This window comes from Megalops cyprinoides, chromosome 2 (assembly GCF_013368585.1).
Source record: "Megalops cyprinoides isolate fMegCyp1 chromosome 2, fMegCyp1.pri, whole genome shotgun sequence".
Classification (NCBI taxonomy): Eukaryota; Metazoa; Chordata; class Actinopteri; order Elopiformes; family Megalopidae; genus Megalops; species Megalops cyprinoides.
In genome coordinates, this window is record NC_050584.1 from 10,355,962 (window position 1) to 10,381,446 (window position 25,485).

The window sequence follows — 25,485 nt, forward strand, 5'->3', positions numbered from 1 at the left end:
AGTTTGACCACTTGTCTCTATTCAGAAAAAGGTGAGAGAAGAGGTGTGTGTCTGTGTGTGCGGAGCGTGTGTGTGGGAGGGGTGAGAGAGAGAGAGTGAGAGAGAGAGTGAGTGAGTGAGCGATTCTGTCATTCTCCTGGCTCTGCTCCCAGCATCAAAGCTCTGCCACTAAGAGCGTGACGCCTTCCGAAACCACAGGAATACATTATGCTAATCTGCACAGTGGAGCTTTCTGCAGTGCCAGATCAGCCCAAAATAAAGCCACCTTGATGTGATGGGACTCAATAAAACAAGTAATTGTCAGGAGCTTGTTTTCAGTTCCACTCGCTGGAATCAAAGTTCATGGGCCTCAGAGAGGAAGAGCCAGGCCTACTGTGTGAAGGAGTGATGGACCCCATAGTAACAGGGCTCTCTGTGAGTGTGGCACACAGTGTTTGCTAGGATGATATATATAAATATATATATATAGGATGATATTGGTCCCACAAAATGTCAGCATCAGCCTGGGACACTTAACTGTTTTCCTGTGCACCCGCAGTGACTGCCATGTGAAAGCAGACGTTAACAATATCATGACTTTGCCACTTAATCCAAATCCACTTGAGCCAAACAGTAATGGAGGCTTATTGTGTTTGTTGATTCTAGTAAACACTGATACAGAGTAAAGCATTCATGCTTTCATGAGGCTAATAAAATGTTTAGGTTCCTGAGCTGATAGTGACCGGTAGTACTGGTAAATCAGTCTATGCCCTGGCTATTAATTACTCACACATACAGTAACCTTATAACCTTCTAACATGACCTTACAATTTTTTCACTTTGCTGCACTACTTCTACCAAACCAATACTGTGCCATCTTGGTGCAAATAGAGGAAAGTACCATATTTTCTGCATTGCCTTTTGTTGAATAATTTGATAGTACTGAAGTTCTTTGGCAGGGTATTATTAAAATGGAGAATGTTCATCCAGTATCATTAGCCACTAAAGTATATAGGTAACTTTGACAGAATGTAGGTTTAAAATGTTACTGTGTTGCATCAAATTTATTTTGTTCAGTTTCAATATAAAATATAGTTTTCTCTAAAATACATGTATTTTGTAGGAAATGTACATGGACAACATAGTTTTGTAACCATAACGATGCTATTATCTGTGTTGAGGCAAATAAATGTGTACCTATGAACAGTGGATCTTTGGATGAGACCAAATGAATACAGCGTAGAATTAATGAGTTCAAGTGTTTGTTAGCTTCATGCCCATTGACTTAGAAGAGATGATCTGAATTAAGTTAAAATTTATATATTACAAGACATTTTCTGTGTGGCTGGAAGGCTAATGGTGGAATAAACATTTAGTTAAGTCCTTGTGGGGTTTGCAGCTCAAGCGCCTGTGTCATTAGAATTATAATGCATCAACAAACCATATTCGTCACAGTTACTTACCACTCAATCTGGCTCTGATGTTTTTAGTGCATTTGAGAAGAGAGTGACTAAGCATTGTACCTTTAGAGGAAATTCAGTCAGGTCACAGGCAGCACTTGGACGTAATAGATATTTCTGAGCAGCTGAAACACAGTGGATGGCAGGTGGCCAGCACCACTTACAGTAAGACTTTGGACAATGGCAAAGTTTGTTCCTTGCATTTGAGACTGCAGAGCAAGCATAAAATTTTGTATGCTAAAACAGGAGTACAATATCTGAAGAAGCACATTGCATAGGCTGCAACACATTTTATTTGAAAGTAGTTGTTTGTACCAGAGTACATCAACTACATCGTAATGTGCTGCAAAGCTATTCTTTTGGCGTGAAGGCTCAAAGATTCAGTCTTTTGTTAAGGCTTTGTAATGGGCTAAATAAATAACCTGATCAGGAATCAACTTAATTTGCATGCCAAATTATATATTGAAGTTTGATCGTTTGAAGTCCAGGACACTCTACAGTGCCAATGTAGTTCAAGTTATCAGGGAGGTTGCAGAACAGTTTTGTTGATGAAATGCTCAATATCAAAATAACCAGGTCTGAGCAACGTTAACAATTCATGTATCAGTACAGCACACCAGAAAGTGTAATTTGCTAATGCACCAATAGATTGCATCCTAGAGACAGGGCTATCAATCAGCGTGCTCATCAGTCTGCCTCTAGTGTACCTTGTGTAGGCAGACGCCATCTTTAAAACCAATAGTGCACACTGCCGTGGGGGCTGGCTAAGACCCTGGAGCACTGGCAAGCCTTCCTTCTCTTCGAGATGTGCTGCGGCATCCACATTTTGTTTGGCAACTTTGTGACCTTTCCACGGGTTGTGTTCCAGGGTGCCTCTCCCCTTCTCATCCCCACGGATGTCTGTTTAACAGGCCTGGGCAGATATGAGGAATCGCTCACTGCTGGAGCAGCAGCCGCATGGGTGCCCGTGAAGGGCCTGTCCCTGGCCCCGTTACTGCACCGCCTCACATGAGCAGGGTGGATAAAGAGGATCAGAAGAGGCAGCTTGATTAGATGGAATTAATTGAGTTCAGATTGAGAGCTGCACTATGGATGGATGATTACATAACAGCTATTTCAAACAATCCTAGTCAGACAGGCCAGAGGAGGGGGGAAAAAAACTGCTGATTGATGATCTGTTGCGGTAAAAGCCATATTGGTCAATGATAAGAATGGACAAATTGGCCTCTTTCAGATAACCTGCTCTGCAGGAAAACAGCCAGGCAAGGTAGTGTTTTGCTTTCCTGATTTGTGGCTTAGGTTTTTTTTCCCTGAATAGTTGAGTTGTTTCTTTTGTGCCTATCAGCTCGGTAGTTTGTCTTGATTTGTGTGAGTTCCAATATTATCCACCTCTACTGCATAAAAAAGTTATAGGATTTTCAATGTAAATTGTAGATTGAAAAGGGTGCCCCACATTTGCAATGAGCTGAGCAGATTAGTAAAAATAATGAAGAGCTCTGACTTAGCTGCTGAGTCTACCCTGAGGTTTTTGTCAGATTGTGTTGGCCTCCAACAGTATACAGTGAGCTGAAATTTAATAGGAGAGGCTGAGATTTTTCACTAGGGCAATACAAATACAGACCAACACGTAGACTGTGTAAGCCCCCTGTCAGCACTCTCCTGAATGTATCAGTGCAGACAATGACCTTGGTGTCAAAGCATAGACACCTTCTGAAGATGCCTACAATGTATCAGTATATGTTACACTGTATCACATCTCCTATTGAATATTGAAATGGAGAGACAAAATATATGGATTATAATGTCACAGGGGTCATTTTATTATTGCCAGTTGTACCCATTTGCCGCAGTTAGCCCCCATACTAACAGATATTGTTTGTTTTCTGAATTTCAATGGCTGACCTTTCCATCATACAGAAGGTTTTTCCCCCAACAAAAAGGAGCTACTGTTTTGTTTATTAAACTGAATAATTAATTGCCTTTTCAGGCAGGCTTTAAGAGGACAAAGACATCTTCCTGGAGCCTCTCACGGGAGCCTGCTTCAGTAATGAGCCATAGAGGCTGTTTCTTTCAGACACCTGAACTTCAGGACTTTTATACATGGTATCTCCTGCTTGGCTGTTTACACACACAGGCAGTGTAGTTCTTTTTCGTTTTCTTCTGGTGTTTTCTGTGGAGCCCCTTTTCTCAAAAGTGTTTTTTTTTTTTTTACCACTGCAGACAAACAGTGTATTCTGCATTACACTAGGCTACATCTATATTCAGTTCTTCTTCATCTGAAACGGCGTTTGCCGTTTGATGTTCCTTTATGGATAAAAGCTTTTACATGCTCCAGTTTTGTGCTGCATTTGCATCAGATTTCCTTTCTTGTGCGAGGTTCACATCTTACGCCCGCACCTGAGGCTGTGGTGTCTGTGTACCAGTCTCGTCCTGCTCAGGTTTCAGAGAGAACGGCTCAGCTGGCTGCGTTTAAATTTCATTTCATTCTCTGGGAAGAGACACCTAGACCCAAGAACCAGTTCTACTCATAAAAAAAAAATACAAGTCATTATGTACAGAACTCTTTGGTGCATTTCAGCCAGGGATCTTCAAGGAATTTACAGTCTATAGGACATGCAGAAAAAACTTAGGAAAGGAAGTATTTCAAGCTGATTTGTCTGTTTCTACATTCCCAACTATTGTATGAATGCAGTTTTGATAGTATGTGCGGAATGTCAACCTGAGAGAATCCTCGACATTTCTGCAGGCAGAATTCTCTGCCTTTTTGAAACAGTTTTATATAAAATCTTGAAAATGTCACTTTTCGGTTTTAAAGGTGTTGAAATAGGGTCATCTGGGGTCTCGTCATCAGTGCCTAAAACACCGTCAGTGCAAATTTGTGTTGTAACTGCTAATGCTCTTTTAAGGTAAAGAAACTTAAGGACCAGCATATGCTGACCACATTTACATGACATTACGTTAATTTAGCAGACGATCTTATCCAGAGTGATACACTTTGGTTACAGTTTTATCCATTTATACAGCTGGATGGTTAAGTACCTTGCCCAAGGGTATAACAGTAGTGCCCAACAGTACAACAGTATATCTGCACAAGTTCACAACTTGCAAGGAACCTGGGATATTTCTGTTAGCTAGCTATTTTGCTCACTTGCTTTTTTTTTTAGCAAAGATTAGACAGTTGTTTACATTAAGCTGTCTTGTTAAGGGCATATTCAGGAGACTCTGGTTCCTGTGTATATAGGAATGTTAGCAGTGGTCATAAGTCATGGTGCATGTAAACAGCTTATACAGAATACAGCCATAATAGACTTTTTGCATGTAAATGTAAGCAATGAGGTTGGATACCTAGTCCATAAGGAGTTTATAAGGGAGTTTTTAATATTTTACTATGATCAAGAAATGTAAACGCAGATTATTTTTAAAATGACTCCTGCTCCAATATGACCTAAAGCTAATGGTTGTGACAAGGTAAAAAATAATTGCCCATCAGTCAGTATGGCATGAAAAGCATTTGTGTGCCCGCAGTGTAATGTCAGCTCCCAGTCCTATTAATTTATCAGCAGACTACAAAACTGGAGTGAATAGGGAGAGGTGTCTTCAGGATCACTGCTGCGGCCGCTGGGGCTTTGCAGTCTCATTGAATGCTTCTTCTGTGCCTTTAACATGCCCACTTTGGCTTTGCTTGCTTCGCGGTACGTTTTCTAGCCTGCTGTGTTGTTTTCGTTGTCTGCTTTGAATGATATTAGAGATCACCAAAGCGAGGTCTTCTCGAGGGTCGTTTGTGTTGTTTTTCATGAAGCGCACTTGCTCCAGCAAGCTCGCCCCAGGCTTGGTCCTGTTGAAATATGATGGGGAGGTCTATTAGTCGTTGTCATCCGCTGTGTTCTCAGGTGGCTGGAGGCCTTGGCCAATGCCTCCTCCGTTGGGAACCCCAGAGACCCTACTGGATTCCTGTCAAGCAGTCTGCACAGAGCCCACATTTCATACTTCTTTGTCAGATGTGCATTGGGAATTAATCCTTATCCCTGTTTAAGTCAATGAGTATTCTGGTTGAAGCCGTCCTTAATGTGGAAGTTGCACACGTGATTTGATAGAGTGAGAGAGCTTGCTGTTTTCAGTGTGTGACAGTTCACGGGAATGCACAGCTGGTTCCTTCATCTGGTTTTCCATGCATTTTTAATCTTTCTGTTGTATTATTGGTATGGTGTGATGTGTTATAGATCTTTCTATGCAAACATGAAGACTGCCGGGCTTTTTTTCTGGTGTCCTCGTGATTTACTTTTGTAGGGATATCTCTTTCTTTTTGACTTTCTTTTTTAATAATGGCAGCACAAGCTTGTTATATTTATACTAGTTTGCATAGTTTGAAGCATTTAGGTATAGCAGTATTACATAGAGTAGCGTAGAGACAGGTGGTGAAAGAGCAGTCCCTTTTCCTATAGTAGGTAGCAGGGTATTACAGTGTGACTGTTTCCATGGTGATTGTATGCCTGTTAGTGAACTCTTTAGGTGCCTGGTTTGTACAGTGTGGTGCTTGTGTATCATTTCTTTAGTATTTGTCACAAAACAGTCTTTTCGTCTGTGAAGCTTTGTTTATGTTTGACTGATCCGAAGCCAAAAAATGATCAATGTGCATGTACATTTAAATTACTACACTTTGATTTATTCACATAGGACTTTATAAGCTGTTATGGATGAAACCATATTGAATGAAATGAATATTGCTTTTGTTGAGAAAGATTGCCATTTATTTCTTAGTGAACGCCCCCATCGCAATATATGTAATCCAACATCGGATTTATCATACAGTATTCATGGTATCGATCCCTCTCCTTTCCTTCGCCCACATAACCCCCCCCCCCCCCCCTTTGCCACGATCATGACTGAGAGTGAGAGGGAGGGAAGGGCAAGCGGTCACTGCATGACTGGCATGTTATCTCTACGCTCCAATGAACCAGCGTGTGAGACTAAAATATGTGTGTCCCACAGTGCAGAAACCGGCACAGCTATACTGCCTCATGGATCAAATGAACTGAAAAGCAGTCAGTCAGTGTACCTCACCATACTATAACAACAATACCTACTATATGGGTAAAATATATGGTAAAATACGACGGTAAAAAGGTTAATAAAATATTCAGCAGACTGAAGTCAGTATTTATGTGCAGGCTAAATCAAATATGATTGAATATTCACAAACAGATTTCTGGCAAGATGCCCCTCTAATTGTAAAGAATAAACAGTGTAGAATCTGTGGTATTTGTACTTTATTCCTACTTTAGTCATGACTTTGTTTTTAAGCTATATATCCTGCCTTGTTATGTTTTTGCTCTTTCTTATTTTTGGTTAATTATTAAATGAGGAGCAAGAGAGAAGCATTCACAGATTTTGTTGCAGAAGTCTTTGTTCTCGTTTTTGTCCTAGGGGTAGGGGTCTATCTTATGCACATTCAGTGTTGTTGCATTCTGTATTTTCTTTGTTTCCTCCCAAAAGTCTTCCATGCTTTGTGGGAAATGCCACTGTGATGATTGGAGTTTGTGTGAGAATTACAATGAAGAGCCTTGAAAATCACTTTCGCCCAGATAGCTTGGTCCTGGTTAGAAAATGGTGCACTTTCTTTCCTTGTGTTTGTCATGAAGAAAAGCACATTTGGGAGAGGAAAGCAGGGAGGCATCACAGAGACCCCCTGCAGAGGCCAGTCTATTGTGGGAATGTAATTAAATTGCGGTCCGTCTCCGTTCTACCCTGGGAGAGTCTATGGCCTCACATTGTTACCACTCTACAACTCACTGAAGATGAGATGCATCTACAGTATTCTGTGTTTAGGCAGAAAATGTTTTCTTCTTTCCAAAAGTAGCAATCCCTCCATTATTGCAGTTGTGCTCCGCATACAGTGCAGCTGTGTCATTCATGTGCATGTCTGCAGTAGTGTGTGGTACAATTACTCCCACACATGACCTTAAATGGCACTGTTTGAGAACAAAAACAATTGAATGGAGAGGGTTGCAGGCACCGAGGTGACTGATTGTTGCTGGAGCAAGCATCCCAAAGCCCCGTAGCACATTATGTAAAAACATACGTTAAAACAAATACGTCCACATAGCATTGTGCAAGACTCACATTCCTGATAATTAACTAATGTTTTGTGTGCCACTGTAATCAATAACTATAAACGTCAATCGCAGTAATTTTTTGTCATAAATCAGTACTGTCAAAATGCGATCACCTTCATAAGATCAGCTGCATCACCTACAGTTTAGTCTGTCTGTAAATAAGCATTGTCTTGTGATTAACTCTGATCAGTTTTAAGGGACCACAAGTTCATATCATATCATATCAAGTTGATAACCACAAGCTATTTTCACTACACACATTTACACTTTACATTATTAGCAAAGGTATTTAATGTATTGTAAATGTAGTGGGGGTGTTGATCTGATTGCACCTCTATTTTAACAGTTGTCGAGATGCTAGCATCACCTCCAAGAGGTACAGGAACTGAAGTGCTAGGCAGTACGTGGTGAGAGCGGGAGCCATTTGTTGTGCTCGTCAGGGGAGAGTAGAAGCACAGAGAGAGCGTAGCGGCAGTCTGCTCGAGACTGACAGAGACTTCCCAGCCCGCTGAGGTGTAAAAGCCTCATGGTTTACCGCTGCAGGCCTTTGCTGGATGTTTAAGAGGAGTATGCAAGAAAATCCAAAGGGACCTTGGTGTTTTTGAACTTTATAGGCTTTGTTTCATGTCTCACTGGGTTACCATCTTATAGAAATAAACAGCTATTTTTATACTTCAGGAACCATAATGTTTTTTTTTTTTTTCTTTTTTGAAGAGGCTAGAAGTGTTGGATTTGAGCAATAAAAAGGGTACATTTTTAACAAAAGTAAACATATTAAACAAACATTTATTTTGTTCTGCAAAAATGTTGTAATGCTTATGGAGTATGCAGGTAAAACTTCAAAGGTAAAACCTTACCCTTGTGAATGTGAATAAATCATTTATATCATATTGATACAAGCCCTCTACAAACTCGCCATCTTTCTGTATACTGTATGCTATGTTTTTACTCTATTATTCATATATGAAACTGGAAATTTTGGCTGTATTGATTTCTGCAAATAGCTGTATTTTTTTCTGGGATGAAATGTCCTGTTTGTGATAAGGGAAAAGCTTTCCCCGGGAGGCGTGCTGTCAGTCAGATGTCAAGCGACACATCCATTCGGTTCAGCAGCCAGGGGACACACAGTGATCCATGCCTGAGACAGAAGCCTATTGGCATTTCTCCCCTCTCCACATGCCAATGTTTGCGATTAAGAGCCAGTAACATTTGAGTGAGGCGCTTGGTTATGTCCACAGGGCAGGCAGTGGTGATGGGGGAACATTTTCTGCAGTGCCACCAATTTTTTTTTTTTTTTCTCAAATATCCTGCATGGAAAACTTCATTTTAAAATATCCATTTGAAAATGGTTTGCCTCTCAGTGGTACACACTAGATAAAACAATGCCAAGCAGTAGGTGTAATAGGTGTAATAATACATTAAAATATATTGCCATGGTAACTTCTGTTGAAACACTGTACCTTGGTGCAACAAAATAGTGTGATAATGTGACAGGATTGCATTACTAATAGATGTCCCATGTTTGTTCACTTCCATTTCTTTATGGAAGAGAGATTCCGTAATTGTAATTAACTGAATAATTTTCATTTCCTGGGTAGAATTTACTAGCATGGCTGCAAAGGCAGAGACGAGTGAAATGGTGGAGCATGCTGAAAATGGTTGAGGGACAAGTTTCTGCAGTCAGCTGTTGACATAGAAAGTTGAATTTGTATTTCCCATATCTACAGACCTGTGCCTCCTCTCTGAACACCAAGCCTAACCGATCTGAGATGTCTGATTGAAAAGCAGGCGTTTCACTCTCACATTAAAACTCTGGTATAGTTTACACTTCGCAAGCAGGAAGGAGGTGGTTGTGTTTTCCGCTGTTATGGCAGCGTGGTTGTATGTGGCGTTTACAATTGATAGCATAAGGAGTGACTGTGACAGGAAACTCAAGTAAGGCTGCATGGGGAACTGTGTGCTGTAGCAAAGCGCTGTGAGAGAAAGCAGCAAATACCCCTATGACTAGATCAAAATCCTCTAAGGATATGTGGTGTTAGATTATGGAAAACCTGCAAAAAAAAAGACTCCAAATAGAAATACTATTCCAAGGGAGAAGAACTGTTCCCCAAGAGCACCAGTCCAGCAAGTTTTTATTTCTGTGGCATTCCAGCTAGTCAGAGGACATGCATTGATGTAATCTGTTCAAACAACTAATTAATTCAATTAGATATTTGAGCTCAGGTGGAGTAAAAATCTTCTGGCAATCAGGTCAGGGTGTGTGCATGTCGTATCTAGTCAAGACATACAGTGTTTAAAATTGTTAAACCCAAGTTTTTTGGAGATTCTAAATTGTGCTCATCAGTTTCTCTAATTCTGCTAACAGTTTGTCATATCCGTTGGCTGCATTAGAATGTAAGGCACTCCATAGGTCATTTTATCTGTTGTAAGATGCTGTCCAGAATCATGTTTGTATGAGGTGTGTTAGATCATTATGACCATTGGCACAAAAACAAATGGAAGCAGCATTAATATGTTAGCCCAGGGCTTGGATGAGACTGCTACTATTTTAAGAGGTATTTCTGCCATTCACTCCTGCCTGAAAGTCTTTCACTGATGTCGTCTTTTCTTGTGTGAGTGTTCACATTACCATAGCCTTGATGATACACATTACACTCATTCTAATCTTGGTGAAGTCAGATTTGATGAATATTATTTTATTATATGATATTATAATATGACTGCTCTTTTGGCATAACCAGGACTGATATAAGGGGCTCCCAAGTACCTCAGTGGTTATGGAGCTCGCTATGGGTGCAAGTTGAGCTCTATGCCCCAGGTTCAATATCAATCATGTCATCACCCAGCAATGGCCGGGAACCCACAGGGGTTCAGGGTGGGATTGTCAGCAAGGGTTGATTGTCTCAATTAATTGTTGGACAATTGAGTTCTAAAATTAATAATGTAGAGTGTAACTTCCTGAGAGTAAATATCATTCATTTTAAGCAAGTAGTTATTTTCTGGTCTGCATGTTGCAGTCATATATATAAATATGGATATATGGACAGGAAGAATGTCAGAATCCACTGATCTTTATGTATTTTCGATGGGTTAATATGAGACACAGATGATAAGACTGATGCTTCCATATAAATCAGATTTTATTGGATGTGGACACAGCCTGCTTTAAACAAATGCCTGTTACCAAACAGAACTTTTCCCTGAAGGCAGGATAAAAACAGAACTTCCTGTCTGTTCATGTATCTGTTTATTGATAGTGATGTGCAGTGATGGTGGTAGCTAAAATCCCTCCATTCCAGCGCACTTCTGGGAACTGTGTTACACCTGTGCACCAGGTGCTGGGTCAGAGCTCCTGGCTGCTTAGCTCCAATTAGAACAGAGAAGAGAGGCCTTGATTCCCACACACTGCTCTATTTTTACCATTCTTAATGATGACAAAGACATATGATAATCACCTCCCCCTAAACAAAGCACTGACTCCAAAGGGGTGACTTCTCTTGCTCCTCTCCTGTGACCTGCATCAATCGCCACTCTGTCACGCATCTCATTAACGGTGCCTGAGTCCGCAGAACCACAGAGACCACAGTAATGCTGGCCTAACCTTTTAAGTGAGAATTTATGCCTGAAAGAATATTATGTTGCTGTTTTTGTTCTTGGTAGGAGTTTTCTGTATTTTTTTATACCTTCCATTGGCATTGACATGGTATTGTTTTCTTATTTTCTCTAAAAATTGACGTCTCAAATGATGTGTTTTATAATCAGAGAGTTTTGATAAACATACAAGATTTTAGGGAAGTAGTTCCTATCATGCTGTATTGATACAGACTCTGTAAAATGTGTTATGTTAATTCTTTCGTGGTCCCTGAGGATGCCCTGAAAGTAGATCCCCTGTGCTCAGTTCTGAGCCCTTACCGAAACAGTATCTATCGCCCATCCGTGAGACGTGGACGTGAATGCTAACCCAGCAATGCACATGCATATTTGTCACCGATGAGTGTCAGACGCTGATGGAAGCTCACCGCTCTGTGATGTAGCCTGCAGCCGTCTTACCGCTGTGTTCCCGTTTTCTTCAGCAGAGCACTGCGTGGACAGCATGCAGCAGGCCCTCCACCAGTCTGTCTTCTTGTCCGCCATGTCCGCGCACCCCAGCCGTGACCTGCCCCTCTGCTGGGAACAGCACTGCAAGCTGCTGCCCGGGGTGGAAGGGGTGCAGGCCAGCCGTGTGGCACACTGGACCGTCGAGGAGGTGAGGAGGGAGGAGGCATTGCTCTGCTTTCACTCAATTTTTTGGCTGGGCGCTTTCTCTTAATTGCTTAAATTAAATGCATTGTGTTCGTGGTTTGCCAAATACGGTCACAGTAACTGAAAATGGGTCTCTACTGAGGAAGCGCATAACTGAAATGTATGTTATTTCAGTTAATGCAGTAGCGTGATCATTATCTTCATGAAAAATGCCCCTACCAGAAAGTACCATAGTTTAGATGTGATTTGTTATTGCAGGTCTGTCATGGTTCTCTGTGGGTTACATTTGAGATGCGAGTGTCACGTGTTTGCAGAAAGTGTGTGGCGGTCTTCGCCTGATGCCCATGAGATTAAAATAAAGCATGAAGTAGCTTTGGTTCTGAAGCGTTGCTTTGATTTCCCTGGGAAAAAGTCAGCAGTCCTCTGTAAAGAGCTCATTACACTTTGTTTCCAACCTTTCACATTCCAGTTGTTTCTGACTTACTGCTGATATACGGATTTACCCTTTCAAGGATATATATATGTGGCAGTCCCACCCACAGCCAGGCATTCACAGTAGCCTCTGAAACACACAGACTCTGTGCACAGAATGCAGTAGAGTGAATCCATCATATATACGTATGCAAATAGACTGCTTTGGGTAGACTGAATTTACTTGATCAGCAGGAATCGTTAACACAAACCTAACAAATTGCAAATCCTAGCCATAAATGTTGATGGAAAACAGTAGTAGTCCTTTTATTTGTGTAGCACGTGTTGCTGTGGAGACTGTTTGAAAACTAGAAACTTTCTTACCTCTAGTTAGCTATTCCATATAATAAAGTGCTCACTTGAAACATTCAAAGAAGCTGAAGACTATTTTTAAATGCTCCATCAAACACTGAAAGTGGTTGTGCTTACATTTCAAGGTGCCATGAAGTTTTCTGCTGTTGCTATGTGAAGAACGTGCTCCATTGCTATACGTCTGTTGAGAGTTCAGTTGGATAGTGCACTGTGAACAGTGTAATTCTTAATACACTTAACACAGTCAAGTACTTGCAATAACGCTGGGCTAAATAATGTTAGATTAACTACTGTATAGAATATGAGATTTCTGTTGGCATTTTAATGCCGTCATGTTTGAAAGCGGAGAGCAAAACACCAACTCAGTCTTTCATTTAACATTACTGTTAGCAAAGATCTAAATTAGGGCTATGCATCTAGCAGCCTCAGAGTCCAGTGTGGCCTGCCATGGTCCTTCTGTTGGACAACTGAGAAATTAAAAAAATATATAACTGATATATATCAGAAAAATCACAGCTGCTACTAGGAGGTTGGAGTTCCAGTAAAGCAAAATTCTGTATGACATTGGTGAAGAGAATAAATACAATCACCCGTTTTTCTATTGTTAGTATGCATAGTTATTCTTGTGAGTTTGGTTTCCTCCTGTTATTGTGGACCTGAAAATGCTGGGCTTGTCAGTATTGTTTTCTTTGTGTAATAAGCGCTTGCCTTTTCTGAACAGATCATTTGCCACAAATGGAAACATAGAAGATGGTGGTGAGGCTTTATTGGTAATGTGACAAATAACAGATATGGAAATTTTAAGAGCATGTCTGCATTGTTCATGCCAATGTACCGTGTATGCTACTTATTCATACATTGTTTTATTAATAGGAAGTGGGAAATGTTTGGTCTGGCAGTGCTATTGTTTTTAATCTGGCCCTTTGAAGAAGTAGATGCAGAGCCCCGGTCTAAATGATAGGCTCTGCTCTGAATAAATTTAATAGGCTTAATTTACACCGAGGATCACAATGGGAGACTTCCATGAAAGCTGATGCAAACAGGAAATGTTACATTGCCAGACAGGGCATGGCAGAGCTAGAGAGCTAAAAATAAAGTAACTTCAGTGCATCTCGATCTGGGATAATGCAGCCGCACTGGGCCGGGATAAACGTACGCACTGTTCCTGGATGGTTGCGCCGGCTCTGTACAAGTAATACGGGGTGGTGAACGTACAGCACAGGCTCCTGAGAGCTCATTCTCATTTTGCCTTTATTAATACATGTGTCATGAATTGTATATTTCAGCTGCACTGGCTTTTTCAAGGAGAGACGAAAAATTCCTTTCCTGAGAGAAAGGCGCTGACTCAGAAATTTGAATTCATGATGCATGCATTAATAAATACAAAAATAAAATGAAACTGAAGGGGTCTTTGTGTTCACTGTCCTTTATTGTTTTTTTACAATGTCATGGAACAGTGGAACAGTGTCTTGATCCGGTTAACCAGTGTCGAAGAATGACGCCCTAACAAATTTTCATTCTACAGATTGTTTCAGTATAGTTTTACTTCCACAACTAGATAGATAGATAGTAATTTGTACCACTGACCAACCAGTTTTCTGCTGGTCCTGCCAAAATGCTAGTCTCCAAGGGGAATTGGTGTCTGGGTCTTCTGCGAGCATTATCACTGAAGCCACATACTGAGGGAGGTGCATCTTGTTCCTGCATTCAATTTCCATCAGATTTTGATGCAACAGAAACTGGACTACCAACCTTTTCATATTGCTAGTTTGAAAGCACATGGTAACTCACCAATATACATTATATCCATAGTTTCAAAAAAACATTAAACACAGTGCAACAGGTTCATTGTTTATTTCCTGCAACATCCTGGTTACAAAACCATTTTCCCAACTGTAGTCCACACAGCTGCTCAAGATACTGTATTTGTAATCCTTGGGTGGTTGTGCATCTCTCTGTCCTCGCAGTGGGTTATTAATTGATGAGATGAATCCATGTGATCATTGCTGACATTGTTCCTCTCTGCCAAACCAAGCATCTCAAGCTGTAATGTCAAGCAGGTTCAGCTCCACTGGTTTTGCTGCGGAGTCTGAAGTTATGTGTCATCATCACGGTATTCTGGGAAGCGGGTGGATGCAATGCCCATTGGGGTACAGGAGTAATCAATACTAGTTCTGAGTACACAGAAGGATCTCGGCTCTTACCGCTGCAAACACACAGAAATACGAAATCGAATTGAATACGAAACAAAGTGGAAACCTCTCCAGAGAAGTGCACACCAACACAAGTGGAACATGAAGCAATGAAAGGTCATAATGTAGGTGTAAAGTGGGACGCAGTGGTGGTAAAGCTTGGCCTCGTGTGTGGAGAGAATGTTTTGGGGCTGACAGCTGCATAGAGAGTTAAGGTGAACAGGAGAAGAACTGCCGATCACCACAGCTGAGACTGGCTGCTACATTCACCACAGAGCCCTCACTGCCATCATAATAAGCTCTCAGCTTTAGAATATGCCTTTGAGTAGGGACTACATGTTCAAGTGGTAAAGCGCAATTGGACTGAAAACATTGCATATTATGTCTAATAATGTGTAATTATGAAATAAATATTGGACATGTATTTACATATATGATTGCTCGCAAATATTAGATACCAGGTTATTGCACTGTATTTACATATATAAATGGATGTATGGTTGAATGATCGGACTCGTCCAGGGTTGCTATCTGTATATTGTTGTTCTTTACCATGGCTTGCATAATATATTAATTGCATATCATTTGGGTATTTGAGAGAGGTATATGTGCTTGTTTGCATTTTTAATTGATGGTTTTGAATTCAGGCCGTTTAGCTCTGTAATATTTAAATAAACTTTCATACACATATTTAGCAACCAGTAGCTTTTGACTGGGGGTGCAGTACCTCTCCGACTGTGTTATTAAAGCATAAGCCCAGTGGCTTTTAGACTTGCTCTCTAAATGAAAAGTCAATCCACTGGTTTTCTCCTGCATTCCTCTGAGTCCAATTATACCACATCATTTTTCTGCAAAGACAGTGTCAGACAGGGAAGAGAATGCAATACTGTGCCTGGTTCAGAGAAAGTGCCACAGCTTCCTCCAAATGAACACTTAGACTAGCCTTACTCCTGCTTCATCTAGATCATGCATGCAGCTTAGACAATGTTTGGCACTGAAGAGCTGACAGCACAACAAACGCATGCGGGGATGGACTGCCATTAGTTTCACAGTGAGAGCCATCACCCGATCGAACGCCCGTTGCGTAAGATCTTTATTGAACTGTAACTTTGTGTTTCTGGCTGGAAATGAGGAGAAACACAGGGGGGGCATTCAAGTTCAGCACAAAGCGGAAGTTATGTCTTAGTGTACAGTCCTACAGTCCTCAAGTGTACAATCCTCATTAACAAACAAAAAAAAAACAGTTTTTCAAGCTTTAAAACTACTCTCAGCTCTGTTTAGTTTATACTGAGTGGAAATTTTTGAACAACGGCCAAACAATCATGTTATTAAAACTAAGGCCCGGATTCAGTTAAAAACCATTAAGCCATTTTATGATGAAATGCATTCAATAAACAAACCTTATCCTCATAAGGGCCAGACTTATGCTAAAATGTGTCTCACATTCGTAAGATCTTAAAATCCAGGAAACAAGAGGAGCAGAGAGAAAAAATTTTTAGGTCCAATAGGAAATTATGTTAAACGCCACTCAGCCATCATTATCCTGACAGGAGTGCTATTATAGACTATGTGGACAGATACCTGTGCACACAAAAGGAGGCATGGTTATACTTATAGTGCTATCCTGTTCCAGCTACATATGTGGAGTTGTGTTCAAATGGTTGTTTGACAGTTTAGATGAGGTACTGTGCCAGCATTTGTCAGTTAATCCCTATATTAAATAAAAGCCACTCAGTCACTAGTACTTAATATGGCATATACGTTCACCATTTTTAATCTTGCGTCACACTGCAGGCAGTTAACTACAACAATCCATCATTGAACCGCAGGTGCTTGTAATTGCCTGAAGCTGTCTGGATAATGAATGATGCATGGAAGGGTGATCAACTGTGGCCAAACGCCACTGGAATTGGTCATAGAAAATCATTTACGCTAACGCTCAGTTCCACACTTGAAGGACTTGGAGACAAAAGCCTGTTTGGGGAAGTGTGTCTCGACAGCAGTCTGCCTGCATCTTCAGAGCACTGACCAAAGAATAGCCATCAGGAAGTTAAGGGTGCTAGAACAGAAGCTGTACAATTTCTGGAAGGCTTACTGTAATGTTATTGAGTTATTATTTTGGTATTTTATCAGAAAAGTTCCACTAGTACTGTGATTAAGCTGTGTTTATAGGTCCCAGCGTATGAATAAAATATAAATTACATTGTACAGTGAATATTGTATGAAGCCTGCCTGGCATACTTAGTTAACCCTTATATAATGTCAGAGTCCCATGGGTGGATGGCCAAACCCAGACCATCCCCAACCCCCCCATGCCCCTGTCTTGTTCCAGCTCTCAAGCCTTACCACCTCTTTGTAAACCATCATGTCCCATACCCACTGAAAGGCTGTATTCATAGTTTTGGAATATCGGATCATTCTGGCTATCCTCATCAGCCAAACATGTTAAAGAGATGGTGCCTTTAGAAGTAATGGAGTCACAAGTCACGAGTCACAATGTAAATTAATATCAACAGAAAGCAGAGTTTGTCTTTAAAAAATAGATATTCCATGGCCACATCTGTGCCTGCTGTCAGCCACTGTTCTGTCACAACATACAGCATTTAATAATACCCATGCTGTAATTTATATATATATTTATAATTTATAGCCAGTGATTTGTTGAATCAGTTTATAATCTCAGTGAATCACTGTGGAAAAATACTTTAGTTATCAGTAATGATCAATGATTCAAAGTCATTGAAAGCACAGTGAATTATTACTGTAATGCCTTTTTCTACCTTCAGTTTGATCATACATCAGTTAGTTTAGAATGTTTCACTGCAATCCCAAAAGCTGGGCTGAGAGGAGAAACATGCATGTGCAGATCACACTGTAACTAAGCTGTTATGTAGAGGCAGGAGAAAATGAGGAAACAAATAGCTCCTAACTGCAAGCTGCATTAAGCAGAAACCCTATCATGATATATCAATCATGCATTGTAAATTTACAATTAGGAGATTATTATTATTTATTTTATTTTTTTTTTTGGGGGGGGGGGGGGGGGGGGGGTTGGTGTTCAAGCCAACACCTCCTTTGACAAGTCATAGCATACATATATGGAAGCTGTTGATTCAAAAATGCATTATACTCTAAAAGAGCAGTGTTGCATTTTTAAAGCACTTGTTTCTAGTGTAATGTAGCTGGCAATGCTAAAATATTAATTCCGACGTACAACAAATATTCAAAGTGACAATCAGCTCTCAGGCAGTCGGCAGCGGACTAAAATAAAATGCCACAGCATTAATTAGAAACAACCCCGCATTACAGACAGGGCGCCTCTGCTCCGAGCTCTGTTTTGAAGTCCTGTCTTCCGACAGAGGGTTTTTACATCTTACACAGAGGCAGATCCGTTCTTGGCAGAGGAGCAAGCATTTGCGGTCTCCTCACTGCTGGCGACAGAGGGCCGTTTCCTCCACTTACATCTCTGGGATGTTGAGTTTAATGTGCTCCATTTCCTGGTCACTGCACTGCGAGAGGAAGAGAGCGCTTTCCGGAGCGTTTGTGCTGGCTCCTGATCCACAGTGAGTTCGCGGATTTTGGAAGGGCTGAGAGGAGGGGTGTGATGGCCGCGGGGCTCCACTGCTCTGGAACTCTGTGCCATGTTGAATCAGATCAATCTGTTGAGTCTTGTGCCCACAGAATGGCAGAGTCTCCCGGACTGATGCCAGGTTGAAGCTGCAGTCCTGAACCGAGGGACGCAGCTAGAAAAGGGTATAAGCAGGCATGGCAGATGCACTTGAATATATTATGTAATTGCATTTATCATTTACTCTGCTGTCTGCAAATATTGTTGTGCTGGTTACGTTGAACTTATTTTTAAAGGTAGTGTCATAGCAGCAATACCGCCACGCTAATGAATGTGTACAAAATTGTGGCAACACAGCTTCCAGAATGAGGTAAACACCCATATAAATTTACTAAAATAGTAGGTGTTTTCAAAATTGTAAAGAATAGTCCATGCTTTGTTGAGACCTTTATATTAATTATCCTTAAAGTGAAATATATTGCCAAAAATAAAATTATGGTATATTTACATATATCATTGGGATTCCATAACAGCCATATATAGAATGAAATGGGTGATATGGTATAACATATAGATGAGATCCTGAAAAAAATATTGCTTTAATTTAATCACATCAAGGTAACTGTATTCATAATTCTAGTTTTACATATGAGATTGTGAGTCTTAACCTCATCGACATTACATATTCTTGAGCTGATCAAGCACAGGATGAAACATCATCCGAGGAGAGAATAATGGTAATGCAAAAGGGTGCCGTGAAAGGGGTTGTGTAGGGGCCTGCGACGGAGTGAGTGCCGTCACTACGGTGGAGTATGTGCTCTGACTGCCATACCGACGAGCCTGGCTCTTTGGCATCACGGTCAAAGTCGCATGGTTGGTACCCTGTAGACCTGGGTTCGAGGCCGGGTGAGGTGACTGCTCTCGCCCTTCGCTACAAATGGTGTCAGAGTGGGCTGGCTTGCCGCGAGGCCATCGGAGGCGTGCCAGGTGTGTGAGCTGTATGAGGGACCCCCAGGTTAGGTTGACCCCAGTGTGTGTGGCACCCCAGAGATGGGTGAAGCACAGTGTGAGGGACCCCAGACATGGGTGAAGCACTGATGAGTGGGGCACCCTGGGATGGGAGAAGTACGGCAGGGGAATGCGTGAGGGACGCCATGGGCGCGCTTCCCGAAGGGGAGGGCAGTGTGATGGAGTGCCGTCACTACGGTTGAGTATGCGCTCTGACTGCCATACCGACGAGCCTGGCTCTTTGGCATCATGGTCAAAGTCGCATGGTTGGTACCCTGTAGACCTGGGTTCGAGGCCGGGTGAGGTGACTGTTCGCTCCCCTGTATGATCCCAGATATGGAAACATCTCATTCTGTACTCAATCTCATTAAAGTACATTGTATAACTTGTCTTTAACTCTGTCTGCCCAGTGCTGGCCAGAAGCAGATTGGCTCCCCCTCTGAGCCGGGTTCTGCTCAAGGTTTCTTCCTGATAGGGAGTTTTTCCTTGCCACTGTTGCCTTAGGCTTGCTGTCAGGGGGTCTCAGGCCTGGGAACAATGTAAAGCTGCTTTGTGACAACTTGTGTTGTAAAAAAGCACTATACAAATAAAAATGAATTGAACTGAATTGAATTGTACCCCATAGAGGGCAATGGATTATGGTTTACCTTTCTCTGTAACACAGAGAACAACTGGGGAACAACCTTGGATGAGTTCAGCCTCTGAACCCCAGTAGAGCTTACACTGTACCAACACAAAGGCAGACCAGGGAACATAGTATCTATAATTATCTTAACATTACCAAGATCCATGACTGCAGAAGCAATATCCTCCCAGCTCATACATGCCTCTGGAGTGAAGAACTGCCACCCCCGGCAGGCCTGCATTTATCAAACACTGATCTTTTTCTGAGGAACAGCATACATCTTTAACAATGTCTGAGCTCATCATCTTTGGTTTGGCATCTCTAATTCAAAGCACTGGAGTTTCCTCATATTGGAAGAACTGGTTTGCCTTGTCCTCCGGTAGCCCCCAGGGAATGTGTGCAGTGTCGGCTGCGGTCACGCCCACTCAGTGCAGGCTTCTCTGTGACGTTATTGGTTGTTGCAGTGGCCCTGCCTCAGAGCAGAGGAAGGAATCCCGCTTTTCTCCCTCACAGAATGTTGCTCCCCTGTGGCTCACGAGGCGTGCTAAAATATAAAGGAAATTACAGGCTGCAAGCAGAGCATTCCTCTAATCCTGATCACTAAGGAGCGAATTGCTAATGTTTGTATTTTTTTTTTTTAAATGTAGGTTTTGACATGGATGTCAGATTATCACTGCTATGACAGGGACAAAGCAGAAATGTACAGCTCATCTCAGCACAAACACAGATGCCATGGTTAGCAATGGAGAAAAAGATGTGCTTCCTTTTCTAGCGAGCCTATTGTGTTAAACAATTTGGCTGAGCAAAATCTTCTTTTTTTCTTTTAAATTTTCTTTTAAGATTAAATACGTTAAGCTGCGGCACATTGAAAGGAAATGAATAGCAGATACAGTCGAATGTTCTCAAGTTGAGTGCGAAGAGCCTAAAGTATTACTGGAAATGGCTGTGTGTAGGTGACAAATGCGCAGGTGTGATACTGAGGAGATCTGTACAGACTGCATTGCCACAAGTGAGAAACATTAAAAGAGGCTTTGTGTGGGCCTGCTTTTACTCTGGCTTGTTGTTAGCTGCTGTGTTTTAAACCCCGTTTAGAATTACTGCAGTGGGGTATTCATGCTTAGTGTAAGTTTTGCGCCTACAGCTGCGCCCAAATATAACACTCATGCTTATTAACCAATTTTATGTGGAGTGACACAGGGAAAGTAGCTGCTGTTCTTCCAGTGTTGAACCGCAGTAACTCCACAGGAGCCACACTGCTTACCAATGTTTATTTCAGGACATATTTTTATTTAAACCATGCTGTCTGTGTTTTTCTGTCTAGGTGGCCAGCTTCATCCATTCACTGCCAGGCTGTGAGGAACAAGCCAAGCAGTTCCAAGACGAGGTAAGCAGAGATGAGATGGCCGGAAATCTCTCTAGGTTTCCCAAATGGTAAGGACAAGCCTAGCGAGTTTGGAAGTGCTCCTTCTTTGATATATCAACTTAATTAAGTGGAACAGGTGCGGAGTAGCCTTCGCAACAGAACACATTTGCAAGTGTCAACTGTGGGACATGTGGGATCGCAGGTTTATTCTCAGAACTCATTTTGTCAGTGCTGGTTTGTTTGAATTAGGTATCAGCTTTGGGAGGAGGACACATTTCAGACTGGAGGCAGTAAAGAGTGTGAGATTTCACTGATTGAAATCGGTATTCAGAGCAAATATGTTGCTGCTGAAACAGATCTTTCATTTCCTTTTTGAGATTGCTTAAATATAGATATATATAGATTCTGGATTAGATTATAGATTTTATCTAGATAAAATATATAGATTAAAGATTGCTTGACATCAGGGTTAGTTGGACTAATATGTAGAAATGCAGTGCATGTATGGTGTCTTTGTACTATTGCAACTTTACTTGATTTTTAAATCAATTCACAACATGGTACTGTAACATTGATGACAAGAAAAGAATTGGACTGATAGTTACATGGATAAATTGTGAGATAATGTTTAAAAATTATGATAATGACATTGATTGGCATTGACAATCATAGTTCATTTATTTTCTTTACTTGTGCAATTTACTGTAAACCTGTTATTTTTCTGCAATTGAATTGCTTTTTCCCCCCACAGCAAATAGATGGAAAGGCCTTCTTACTCCTGACACAACGTGACATTGTGAAAATCATGAGCGTTAAACTGGGTCCAGCTCTCAAGATCTACAACTCCATCCTGATGTTCAAGCATGCTGAAGATAACCAACCAGCAAGCAGTGACGCCAATACATGAAGCCAAATGAATCCCCAACTCTTATTTGTATATACAAAACATACTTTATACTGTGTCTATTCATTCCAAGAGCTTCAGTATACAGATACACTGAAGACCCTGCTCTGTTTTGGGCTAGTCACTTTTTCACTTGCACACAGCCACCAAACCAGAGGTTTGCCTTTAAAGCTCAATACGTAGGTGCAAATGTCAACTCTAAAACACAATGATCGTCTATATTGTTTATATACATTTTACACACTATAGAGCTGTGTGTTCTACAGAGGTCTACAGAACTGACAATCACATTGTGACAGTTTGGCTGTCATCTGCTGGGTCGTCAAGGTGCTATCTGTATTCAAATTACTGCAGTTAAAAACTATACAGGGGTTAACTTCTGATATGATCTTGTCTACTGACTTTAAACTTGGGGATACCCAATGTTGTGTTCTCTGATTTAATTTGATTCTGTTTTGTATAAATACTATATTATTTCACCGCACTTACTGATTCACCTCTATTTATTGTGAACTAGTTGCAAATTTAGAAACATTTGAAGAGTTGTAGGAAATTAATAAAATGTATATACAAGATTCTGGAATACCAAAAGGGTTTATGTTTTAAATTGACATAATTTATTTTATAATATATTATATGTTTAAAACAAAAGCTATTTAAAAATGTTTTAAAAATGGATAGTTGGAAATTGATGCTGCTCAGTCTTTAAAGAAATTCCAAATGAATCCTCATTTTACTATGAAAGTAGTGAATACATTTTAGTCGGTCTTGATTGTTACAGTTCATTCTATCCCTGGCTTCATTTCCATATTCCTCTTCTTTAATTAAACATGAAACCTGTCTCTCCAGCCTAGGAGCATGAGGATATTGAGATAGATAGACAGGTGACAAACATTCTTTTGCAGTCACTTTAAGAACTGTATTGTCCAGTAGAGCTTATTTTTGTCCGTTTTTTAAGCAAGTAAAAATGAAAACATAACTTGTTATAATTAAGAAAACAATCTATATTTGCTATAACTGGTCAGTGTTAAGTCATGGTGCAACATTACAAGATTAAAAACTCCATTTGTTTAATTTAGTAGATGATACATGATGGTCAAACCTTAACGCCACAGAATCTTCAGGAATGTGAATCTGTTTAATGTCATTGTGCTTTTTATCTGGGGCCTGCTCTAACCCAAAGTTTAGAGGATTCAGATATATTTGTTTCAATGATTTTTTTCTGTCTTAAAGGGAGGATTCCCTTTTTACTTCAGTGCATGGAATGTACCAGAACAAGCAGGTACAAACCCCTGACTGCTCCTTAAAAACTGTCACTCTAAATATAAAATGTACTTTACATATTTGTAAACTTTGTTTATAACTTGTGAATTCACACTTTATACAGTACATTGCATTCAGATCACATCAATAACTTCATGATCCAGAATAAAGATGAAAATACATCTTTGTCAATTAGGCTCCACTTCCTTTTATATTGTTTACCTTTTCAGATCAATATAAACAAAAAGACACTTTAAATTTACAAAAATGTCTGGACTTCATCTGATTTCATGGCTTTTAAAGTAAAACATGTTGGACGTTGGATGTCTGGAGGGATAATTCATTCTGGTTCTGGGACTAATGAAGAGGCAGAAAGTCCCATCAATGCTATTATGCATCTGTGCTGTTCTAATTACGAAGCGGTGAGCTTTTTAAATATTCATGAACTTATGTAAGAAGTTGCATTGATTGTACAGTGTTATCATAGTGGGTTAACGGCCTCTCTAGGGATGCAGAAGACTATCATTGGTATGTAATATCAGCTCTTACATATCATACTATTCTAGTGTTGTTTGTACAGTACAGTATATGTTTTCATGTGAGTTTATTCTGGTCCACACAAGTCTAAGGGTGACAGATTTTCCAAACACTTCTTGCTTGCTGAATCATACATTATTTTACAGTGTTATTCAAAACCTTTGAATCTCACACAAATGCTCTGATTGTTTCTTGTGAAATACAGCATAATGTTTTGAATAGTCTTCTGTACTGTAAGTATAGTATGACAATTCTGATTTTTGGAATGGACTAATGTCTTAATTCTACAACCACAGTGGACATAATCAGAGTTCAGTGGCTAGCCACATGCTCAAGCTTCATAGCTGTAATTTCAGATTCTGTAATTTACATATGATGCATTACATTATACATTATGTCACATATGCCCACCAACAAATCCTTTTTTTCTGATTCTGCTGAGTGTTCTCAATAGTCTGAGGCACAAGCAGACTGAGATATGTTATTGAATGGACAGAGATGAGGTTAGTGGAAGGTAAAAGGATGGAAGAGGAAGTAAACAAAAAATAATTCTTTTGATGCTGTGGGAGCAAATCCATTGAGAGGCATCTGAGAGACAGGTAGGGAAATGAGCGGAAGGCTTATATTCAAGAGACAGGAAAGCGATGTCACAAGCAAGGCCTAAGGAGGTAGCATAAACAGATTAATAATAAAGGAGACAAATTTTTGTGGGAAGGGGTGGAGAGAGTGTGTGTCAAGAAACTTGACATCTACTAATTGAGCACAGAAGAAAGTTGAATGTTTTAGACTCAAAAGTTGTGTAGAAAAAGTGGAGGGTTGTCCTGGAGGGAACACATTAAGGGTGAGTTTGTTGACAGGCTGGACAAAACTGTAGAAGGCATGAATGGGCAAAGATCAAAGTGAAAGGCCTAGAGAGGGTTACATTTTTATTGTTGCAATATCCTATCCAGCAAGTATGAACCTCTCGATGGTCATCAATACAATATCCATTGTGTGGTTCCAGTTTATAAGAGGTTGCAATTAAATGCAGCTTAGATGTTACCTACAAGGATTATGTGTAAAAACAATGACTGTTTTATTTAATAATTCCAAAGATAAAGTTTATGATTGCCAGGTAAAATGTGACACTGGAGCGAGCAAATTAATAAGAATGGAACACTTTATCAGATTTAGCTACATAGCTAAATATGCGCAACTAATGTGTTGTGCATGGTCCCTGCTAAATGAACCAAAAAAACGAAACTACCAGTTGATTGCCAGGAAGAGCAGAAGAACTTCTAATATGCAGTGTGCTTGTTGACTTGTGTGTTTGTATTTATGTTTAAGTGGAGTACATTCTGGCAAATGCAAATGCAAAACAGACTGGGGGGATCATAATTTTGCTGCATGCTAATTAAACAATTTCTCAGACCTCTATGTCCAAAAATAAATGCCATCCCATGATACAA

General features: G+C 40.5%; 1 protein-coding gene across 2 annotated transcripts in view; it reads left to right on the top strand.

Moving 5' to 3' along the window:
* Nucleotides 1-22,715, top strand: part of LOC118772664 (lethal(3)malignant brain tumor-like protein 4) — an 87,492-nt gene extending 64,777 nt beyond the window's left edge. The window contains exons 18-20 of one of the 2 annotated variants that reach the window (XM_036521195.1): nucleotides 11,626-11,798; nucleotides 21,292-21,354; nucleotides 22,085-22,715. In XM_036521195.1, coding sequence (XP_036377088.1) covers nucleotides 11,626-11,798; nucleotides 21,292-21,354; nucleotides 22,085-22,240 — 392 coding nt within the window. In that variant the 3' untranslated portion in view covers nucleotides 22,241-22,715. The remainder of the gene's footprint in view (nucleotides 1-11,625; nucleotides 11,799-21,291; nucleotides 21,355-22,084) is intronic. The other variant, XM_036521196.1, reaches the window with a different exon arrangement.
* The last annotated feature ends 2,770 nt before the right edge of the window (nucleotides 22,716-25,485 follow it).